General features: G+C 30.7%; 1 protein-coding gene across 3 annotated transcripts in view; it reads left to right on the forward strand.

Moving 5' to 3' along the window:
• LOC111621553 (ankyrin repeat domain-containing protein 49-like) overlaps positions 1-10,402 on the forward strand; it is a 24,276-nt gene extending 13,874 nt beyond the window's left edge. For all 3 annotated transcript variants that reach the window (XM_023363725.1, XM_023363721.1, XM_023363722.1), the window contains 2 exons: positions 1,843-2,003; positions 9,745-10,402. In XM_023363725.1, coding sequence (XP_023219493.1) covers positions 1,843-2,003; positions 9,745-10,080 — 497 coding nt within the window. In that variant the 3' untranslated portion in view covers positions 10,081-10,402. The remainder of the gene's footprint in view (positions 1-1,842; positions 2,004-9,744) is intronic.
• Positions 10,403-10,749: the final 347 nt, after the last annotated feature.

A 10,749-nucleotide genomic window follows, 5' to 3' on the forward strand; every position in this document is an offset into this window, starting at 1 on the left:
CATTACTTCATGAAGACTCATGTCAGACGCTAGCTGAACTTGCAGAATCATTAGGAGTTGATCACACAACAGTTTCGAAACGTTTAAAAGGATTAGGAATGATTCAAAAGCAAGGACATTGGGTGCCGTACGAGTTGAAGCCGAGAGATGTCGAACGGCGTCTTTTCACATGTGAACAGCTGCTTCAACGGCAGAAAAGGAAAGGTTTTCTGCATCGTATCGTGACAGGTGACGAAAAATGGATACACTACGATAACCCTAAGCGTAGAAAATCGTGGGGTAAGCCCGGTCATGCATCAACATCGTCAGCAAGGCCGAATATCCATGGTTCGAAGCTTCTGCTCTGCATTTGGTGGGATCAGCTAGGTGTAGTTTATTACGAGCTGCTCAAACCAAACGAAACTATCACGGGAGATCGCTATCGACTACAATTGATGCGTTTGAGCCAAGCATTGAAGGAAAAACGGCCGCTATATGAGCAGAGACACGACAAAGTGATTTTGCAACATGACAATGCTCGGCCACATGTTGCACAACCGGTGAAAACGTACTTGGAAACGCTTAAATGGGAAGTCCTACCCCACCCGCCATATTCACCAGACATCGCCCCTTCCGATTATCACTTGTTCTGATCGATGTCACGTGGCCTGGCTGAGCAGCACTTTCGTTCTTATGAAGATGCCAAAAAATGGGTTGATTCTTGGATAGCCTCAAAAAACGTGTTGTTTTTCCGACATGGAATTCAAATGCTGCTAGAATGATAGGAGAAAGTAGTGGCTAGTGACGGACAATACTTTCAGTGACGTGTTTATTACGACTTTTTTTAAATAAAGTGTTAATTTTCACAAAAAAACAGCGAGAACTTATTCAAGGTCCTTATATATTATAGTTTTATTATTTCTTAGGTACAGTACATACATATACAAAATATTCACATCATTAATTAAAGAAGTTTTTTATGTGTTTGACATTAGTGATTCATTGCTTTCTGCTTGATAATGTCTGATTTGACTTGATTGTTTCAAAAATAGCTTGTTCCATGCCACTTCTGGAAAGTCTGTTTAAAAAACAATTTAAATAGAGAACCTATCTATAAAATTTGATTGGCCAATTTATGTTTAAAAATAAAGTTACTTTAGGCATGAAACATTTTTTCTTAACTTTTATGCTGTTGCTTTGTAAATTTACTAACATGTCAAGTCATTTTATGCATATCATCAAGAGTACAGACTTAAATGTTTGTTTTTATTTCAAGTTTGTTTTAATTAATGTGGGGTGTCACTTTGAGAGTATAATAGAAAGCATACAATATTATACATGAAATAAATTCAAATGAATAACTATTAGGCAAGAACTTGACCAATTAATTATAGTGTAGATATTATGTAATTTGGACTTAAGGTAAGTGATTATTGCTCCATTTGGTATTAAATTTTAATAATTAGCCTGATAATTAATCTGGCTCAATCATTTGATTATTGGTATAATTTTGTTTTCTATGTATATTAAAAATAAGTTTACCAGAACTGTAGAGTTTGAGCTAGCAAAATATGCCCTTGAAACCATTTTGACTTATAAATACACAAAGTGTATTGAGTTATGACAGTTTTATTGGAACAAAAATAAGATTTGAATTAACAAAATTTGATATATTAAGTGACAATTGTACACACACAGCCATTATAGTTACATAAACAGAACTAACAATAAGATATGATTTTACATGAAAATACATGAAGTTCTGATAATCACTTACAAATAAATATTCTGAGCAATCTAATGTTAAAAATTAAAGGTTATGCTCTTTTGAAGAATCTTATAATTTTTAATTCTTAATATTAGGTGATCCTGAGAAAGATGTTCTACAAGCTGCAGAAAATAATGAAGTGGAGGTGTTAAGAGCTTTGCTGGAAAATGATCCAAATCTGGTTAATGTTAAAGATGAAGATTCATATACTCCTTTACATAGAGCATGTTATAATAATAATGTAGAAGTTATAAGGGTAATTTTTTAATATTTTAAAATATATAGGTATCCTTTGTATAACACAGTAGTGATGTTCCGAAAAAGTACTGTGTTGTGAATCATGTTTTGCGAAGTCCTTTGTTTTGTATAGCAAAACAAAGGACTACTGCAAAACATAGAGTTAGGTTCCAGAAGTTAACAAAAGTATAGTCTTATTTCTCTTAGTAATGAAAAAGATGATTATTAAAGCAATCAATAATTTATTTCCTATCAATAATTAACTAACGATCACAATTAAAAGTACTGTATAATATGTTAATATTAATTTTAGTTAAGCAAGGGTGTTTTTTTACAAACTATCATAATCTTCTGTGCTTTTTTTGTTCATCTTGATCAGAAATATCAGCAACGTCTTCATTTTTTATATTTTTGCCATAAAATTTTTTTATGTATGTTATTAATTGTTTAAACAAAATAAAAATATGTTATTAATTGAAAATTTGTTCTAGCAGTTCATGTTTGCTCAATTGAGGACTGAGCAATTTAGTTTCCAGAATTTGTATTCAAATATGGAGTTGTTTAGTACCAAGACATTGCTGTATTTCATTTGTTTCTCATTTTTATGAATAATTACTTACCTAGAGTTAAAAAACAGTTTAATAACACTTATCTAAAAATGTTTAAATAAACTTTACTAAATATGAAGATTAATGTATGAAAACAAAACACAGTGACGGTCTTAAGGACTAAAGTCTGAAAGCAACAATGCTACCCAGTTGATAAGAAAGCTAGGACAAGGAAGAAATAAATTGCACTGTCATTTTTCATTAAAGTAAAACTGACAAAAGGCATAAAACAAATTGAAAATTTCAATATTCTAAAATCCATGAGTAACTTTCAGACATCATGCATGCATGTTTACTTGAATAAAAAAAAATATAGAATAACAGAGTTTGTACTTAAAAGTTTTGAAATTTTGTACAGAGGATTTCTCAAATCCTCAAACCATGTTAGAGTGAAACTGGGAACCGTGTTGCACAAGGATAACCCCCAATTTTCAAACCATGTTGTATGAAGGATACCTGTATATTTTTTCTTATAAATGCTAGATTGTAAGTTTGATAATTAATTAGCTAAATTATGTGTTAATTATTAAATTGGTTTTAATTGAACATTATCTTTTTGACTTCCGAATTCAAAAAATCAATAACCAACATACAGGGGTGCAAAATATTTTCAGGGCCAAAAATTCCCTGAAAATTATTACACATTAGCATGCAAAATAAAATAATATTTTATGAGCAAATTAATACCTATCAGAAGAAAAAAAAAAGAAAAAAACAGCATTACAAAGTTTTAGGAGTCAAAACTTTATTGGAAAAATGTCTTTTCAAGATCAGTATGTTCCATCATCAATCCCAAATGTAGGTGTTTCCCTACTTAAAAACATTCAACTTACAAACTTTCAGGCTTATGAACAATTTGACCATACATCAAATGTTAATATGTAACAACTGTATAACAACTGAAGAGGGACTATATGAGTCCAAAATGCATTTTGTTAAAGGTACTTAAAAAGAATAAAAAGAGAAAGTTATAACACACAAAAGTCATTGTGATAAGTTTGGGTAAAAACAGCACTATTTAGGTTGCTGAAATAATAATTTAATTTCACCATATATTTAAAATCTCATGCAATTTTGAAGTTCTCTTGCTGCTTATGGGGTGATGTTAAAGTCAATCTTTGACCAATAATAAAGAATTAATGTGGGCTTTCTTTTGCATATCATCATTTTTTGTTTTTGTGCAATTCTGAGGTTCCATGAAGTAGTGTTGAGATTGGTACAACATTGGAGTAATGGATTTTTTGCCAGTATTTGTAACTTTTGTAAACTGTTATGATTAGTACTTCAAAAATGTGTATAATACTAAATCTAGCAGTGGAGATAAATGCAAGAAGTGTCATTTTATTACCATTGAAATTAAGCTGGACATTATAAAACTAAGTGTGTTTGGTGAAAAAATATGTTTGGAACACTTGTTTACTTGCTTGAATAGAACACAGAATAAGGGCTATTTCACACTATGACTGACTGGTCCAACTCCAAGTCGTATTGCCATGGCAACAGCAGTCAGCCAACTGACTGGTCATTCCAGTCAGATAGATTTAAAAAGTTAAATATTTGTAATTGAGTCGGAGTAGTTGGTGAGCTACAGCCAATGAGAGCTTCGAAACTACAACCAACCAGACTTTGCATAACATAATGTTACTATTTCTATATGAAAACTATCGAATCACTCAAACTCTTTACATTATATATATTTCTAATTTATTTAAATTTTCTCTTGTACCTTATTTCTTTCATAACTGCTTAAATTTTATATGGGAACACAAATGACTTTAATATATATATTAAAAAATATTATCGACGTAATGAGAAAAGATTGTATTACAGTATTTAGACTTTTCGGAAGAATTTATAAATGAAGTAAGATAATTTCCACAAAGTTTAACCAAGTAGATTACAAAAATATTTTTAAAAATTAGAAAAACTTAACAATTTCTAACACCCATTCTGATTGGTCCTTACAAATCGGTCACCGACATATATTCGTAGTCAATGTGAATGCTTCCTACAACTAGTCTGTCTGATTGTAGGATTGGACGGGTCGGACCAATCGGTCCAGTCATAGTGTGAAACAGCCCTAATTCTTGTTTACTTGCTCACTACTGCTACTAAGCAGCAGTGAGCAAGTAAACAAGTGTAATTCTGTGTTCTGTTAAGTGCATTGAAGGATCAAACATTAATAATAAGTGCTTATTCTATGTACAAATGTAATTTATAAGTTAGTTTTTGACTTACAACAAAACCTGGGGAACCTAACCTAACTAAGTAGAGGAGCTGAAAAAAGGAAATTTGAACAAGAACATTGTATTTTCATTGAGCATCTTTAGGAAGTTCAAATATGTGAACAATTTTAAATAAATCAGAACTTTTTGATTTAAATAACTATGTGTAAAATTAATGGTTTTAACATGTAAACATCAAGTATACAAACTAAATGATTAACACAGTGATAAAAGCAATGAGAGAATAAAATATTATAAAATACAGAAAAAGAAACTATGAAACAAATAGATTATGACAGTTTTGAAATGTTTTAGTCTAAAGTATCCTTATCATTTTTTGACCTCTTATCAAAGTCTGGACAGGATGATAGTATTTTTTATTTATTTATTTTTGATGACTTAAAAATTGAGTTAAGTTCATTACAGAGAAGCATTTATGTCTGAAAACACAAGTGAAGTGATGAAAGCAACCATACCTACATCTAATTTATTGCTTCCTCCATTTATTTAGCAAAAATCATGTCCAGTTCTTCAGCCATTTTCAAAGGGAAAAATTTTGTATCTGTTGGAATAATCTCTGCTTCCTCCCAGCAGGAAGTTGACTGTTGGTTGATTGATTAAAAATATATATACTTGTGAGCACTATGTTGGCCTCTTTATTCCTAGACTTATTACACCATCACTGGACACAAGATCGGCCTTAGAAAATCACTTTATTTTCTAAGGCCAATCTTGTGTCCAGTGATGATGTAATAAGTGTAGGAATAAAGAGGCTAACTTAGTGCTCACAAGTATATATCAAGACTAGACAAGAAGCATATTATAGGATTAAAAATGTGATTGGCCAGAGCTGTCATTACCCGTCCGTTCCTCAAATCATCTTGGCATTCTTTCAGCAAATGCTTCCTATGTAATATAGATCATGTTTCTGCCATCTTTGACCAGAACCTTGTATACACTTTGGTGTTCTTTAGAAAAAGACTGTCATGCTTTATGATGTAGTGAGTAGCTTGATGTTGATATGTTGACCTTTTTAATTCTGAATTGTTTAGATAGGATCCTAGCTGTCTGTACTCCTGTAATGTTGAGATTAACTGTCCAGTTGTCTCCAGTACATGTGTTCTCTAGTATGGAAAAGCCAGGCCCTTATATTATTGGACAGGTTGCAGATGAGCCAATGGGGAAAGCCATAAATCTCTGCTGTTTGATGATTCTTCTGATTTTGGCATTCAGTGTGTCTGACTGCTGTAATCTAGTGTTTCTTTCTTTATGTATCTACTGTGTAACTTGTTACTTCCCATATCAAATCTCCCATAACAAAGTTTGATATAATTAAATCCTGTAATTAAATTTACAAATTGAACTAATCTAAATCACTATCAACCTGTTATTAATTTTTTATATTCTTATTAAAATTTAAAATAAATTTTGTTATGAACCTCTATTTTTCACATTTTGTTTTTGTTCATACATAGTTGAAAAAAGTTTACAAATGTATAAAAAGATGATCTCTCTGCATTTTTAAAGTGGTCCTTTTTAGTAAGTTAGTAAAAGAAAACAAACATGAAAAAGTTTACAGAGTCATGTAAACTTTATTTCATTTACTAAATGGTCAAACATAGAAATGGATTTTTTTATCTCATTTTTAGCATTAAATGCCAATGCTCAAGTGGTATAATTCCTTAACATATATAAAAACTATAATTCTGGGAAATCCCGGAATCACAGGATAAAGGCATATTTCAACTTATAATCCTGAGATTGATAAAAATAACTCAAAACAATCCTTAATATATCATTTTCCCAAGCAAAGCCATCCTTGCTAATTCCATCTAATTATTATCTCCAATAAAGTAATGAAGCTATTGAGAAAATATACTTCTTTCTACACATTATTCATTTTTAACTGTTTTCTATTATATGAGTTGTATACCCAGGTAACATATCTTCTTAATATAATAGTCAAATCTTCAATTAATTTCTTCAGATTGAGTCATGCAATGTATATTGTGGCATATGCTGATTAGTTTAATATACAGGTAACCCCTGTATAACACGGCACTTCTATAGCACAGATTCACTCTAACACGGTTTGAGAATTGAGTAAAACCCTCATACAACATGAAATGTAATAAATTTTCAATACCTAAGTACTAATAGTTCACGAAAATAATAATTTTCATCAACTATTAGTACTTATGTATGTAAATTTTCTTTTCCTGCCTTCTGTCAATACATGTGGTCCTTCTCAAAACTTGTTTGTGTTGCCAGATCTCGATGCTTCTGATTTTGTGTTGCCAGATGTTTTTCTCTTATTCCATACTTGCTTTATTCTTAAGTGCTTAGCACCATATAAGGAAATTTATAAAGATCTTTTAACTAAAAGCAAGCAATCTAAAATAACATTTTTTTGCAAAAGGTAGAGCATGGACATGAAGATAATGCAGATAAATGCTCAGAGGATAAGGATATCTTGCCAAAAAGAAAACTCCCTCAGTTAATAGTGCTTTGTGATGACAAAGAAAACATTGTTCAATTTATATTAATATGCATCACTTAAGAAAATTTTAATAACGATATTTATTTTAATTATGAAAATATAATAGCATGTTTTAATTTTTGGAACCTAACCCCCATTTTCGTACTAGTTCTTTGTTTCATATAACACGGATTCGCATAACACGGCAATTTTTTGGAACATAACTCCCATGTTATACGAGAGTTACCTGTATAGTAATATGCATTAATGAAGATATTTATCTTAATTATGAAAATATAATAGCATGTTTTAATTTTTGGAACCTAACCCCCCTTTCTGTACTAGTTCTTTGTTTCATATAACACGGATTTGCATAACACGGCAATTTTTTGGAACATAACTCCCGTGTTATATGGGGGGTTACATGTACTTGAATAAACACGGTAAAGATTTATACATTAACTTATTAAAAATCAAAAATATATTTGCTTGCTATGGTTCATTGTTATATTCATATATGGACCATTTATTTTGAAAGTGGTGTAAGTCCATTTTTGGAAAAATGGACTTACACCACTTTCAAAATAACAATATAATTGCTATTTTGTTGTTAATTCGATACAGTATAATTGAAAATTTATCGGTAAATGATATTGCATAACCATTGATTTTGAAAGTGGTGTAAGTTCATTTTCTACAGTCTAAGCACTTGGGCTGTCCATAAATTACATGTGTATTTTTCTTGATATTTTTACTTCCCCCTCTTGTCTCAGTTTGTCCAAGTTTTTGTAACCCCTTTTCCTCTATGGATGTCCAACATAACTCTATCCCCGTTAAAACCTTCATTACTTTATGAATGATAGATACCATAAGTAGAAATGAAACATACAAGAAACTTTGAAATAAATATAATAAAATGCATACTGTATAAAATTTAATGAAATAAATGGATGTCCACTAATACTCAACCCCCCTTGTCCGAGTTGTCTTAACCCCTTCCTCCTTTCAGTGTGGACATCATTTAAAGACAGCCCCTTACAACAGAGGAGTAAAACTATAAATATTACCAACAAATGTACAATTTGATGGACTAGAAAAAAATCCATGTAATGAATCTAAATGAAAAGCAGTGTCTAATGGTAAGCTCATAATAATGATAAATTTATCATAAAATAGTTTAACAATAAGTAAATATTTTTAATGTTCAGAATAAACAATACTATTTTATTTCTTGTTATTATATATGAACAAAATCAGAATAAAACGCAATGTGTTTCAAGTGACATTGAGTTTTACATAATAGAAATTTAATGAATTTTACAGTTTAGTAATTATGAAAGTGGTGTAAGTCCATTTATGGCCCAGAAAGAATATATTAGTTTGGATAAATTNGGCTCACCAGTGGCCGAGCGGTCTTCGTACCCTAAACACTGGGAGTTCGGTCGTGGGTTCGCGCCGCGATCGGACAGGCTGGCTGCTTGGAGTTTTCCGGGTTTTCTCCTTGCCGATAACGACTAAATAGGAGGCCAGTTCCCCATAAAAGTCCTCCCGGAAGGCATTCTTTCCCCTCGCGTAACATCGCGCCGCAGAGAAGTCCACGAAAAACCACTCTGGGTACTAACCTTCTCTAGTAACACCTTGTCGTATTATTAACTACTTACTAATCTGCGCTGGGTGTCGCCGACATCAGAAATCTGATATGGCATGAAAAAGATCTTCTAAAAAAAAAAAAAAAAAAAGAAAGTTTAGTTAAATTCACATAAAAGTCTTTACGCAATCAACTTACATATTTTTAAAGTCAAAAACATTGTCAAACTTAGTACACTTTATTTATATTTTTGAATCAACTAAAATGCAAATGTTTAAATATTTCGAAAGAAGAAAAAATGGACTTACATCACTTTCAAAATAAACAGTCCATATTGTGTTTGATGATGAATCCTACTGTATTTCCAAACGTGTAAGAACATATTTTTATTAGTGAAAATAATTTGTTTTTGCATTCTTGAAACTCAAACATATATCACATATAATATCTCTTGTGTGTACAGCTTGTTTTGACTTATTAAGAGCATTTCACTACTGTTCAATGACATCTTTGTGATAACCATTATTAAAAATAAAAAGTCAAAATGAAAAAATACTTTGCAGAATATAGTGCTGATTTTGTCCCTTATAAAAGCATGCTCATACAGTATACTTGGATATACATGTGGAGAAATATGGTACTTTCAATTTTTAAGGTACATATTCAACTTTGTATTTTTTAATTATTTAAACTTTGTCTGCTAAACACTTGTGACAAATTACAGATAAACTATTATTTTATTTCTTATTCTTTTTTGTTTTCTTTTTGTTCTTAAAACACAACTCTTTTTTATGTTAATTTATAATTTTTGAAAATAGCTAAAATGTTTATTGATTAATGATTAATTTCTTATATCACAGATTCTTCTTTCATACAAAGCAAACATAGCAGCAAAGACAGAAGACAACTGGGAACCATTACATTGTGCATGCAAGTGGGACAGCGTCGAAGCCACCTCGGTTCTCCTCCAAAATGGTGCAAATGTAAATGCCACTTCCAAAGGTGGCCTAACTCCTTTACATCTGGCTGCTTCAAATAATGGAGGCAGGCGTACATTGGAATTATTGTTGTGGCATCCTTACATAGATGCTACCATAAAAAATGAAGCAGGCGAGACAGCTTATGAGATAGCTTATCGTAGCGGGCCTTTCTCTAAATTATTTGAAATTTTAGACGATTCTATCAATGTCTACTAAGTATTTATTTCCATTAAGATGTTAGAAATTACATTTATTTATTTAAAACATAAATTCCTTTAAACACTGAGCAAATTTGATTCTGAAAATTACCAAAATAGCCAGCAATTCAAATGATGTCAATGCTCAAACTGCTCAAAAAATATCAAAATAAGAGCTACAAACTTCAACTGTATAATGTAAAAGGTGTACTAAATAAGATTTCACAATGTTTTTATAAATTATAGCTTGTACATATTACATGTTTTCTTTTTAATTTTTATTAAATAAGATATGCATATACATACATATTAAATTATATCTGCAATTTTACAATAAATGTTCTGCAAATGATTTGTTGTTCATTATTCAAAATTTTTCATATTTTCTTTGTTTAATGTTATCAATACTTTAAAGCTCGCTCATTATTTTCAGACTATTATAGTATTTCACTGTGTAATTTTTGTAGCAGTTTACACATTGAAAGTTTATATCATAAGATGCATTTTACAAATTTATTAACATATTTAGGAAAAATAAAAGCTCAAAAATACTCAAATTAACGACAAGGTCTGTTAAATTGCTACATAATTTACTTCTAGTTTGTCATAAAACAAATGAAGGTACTTTTCAGGTAATAGATTTGAACTATAATCTGGTTAGTCAGTAGCTTGTGCTGTGTCAAGGATG

Source organism: Centruroides sculpturatus, unplaced genomic scaffold (assembly GCF_000671375.1).
Source record: "Centruroides sculpturatus isolate CEXI.00-Female unplaced genomic scaffold, Cexi_2.0 scaffold299, whole genome shotgun sequence".
Taxonomy (NCBI): Eukaryota; Metazoa; Arthropoda; class Arachnida; order Scorpiones; family Buthidae; genus Centruroides; species Centruroides sculpturatus.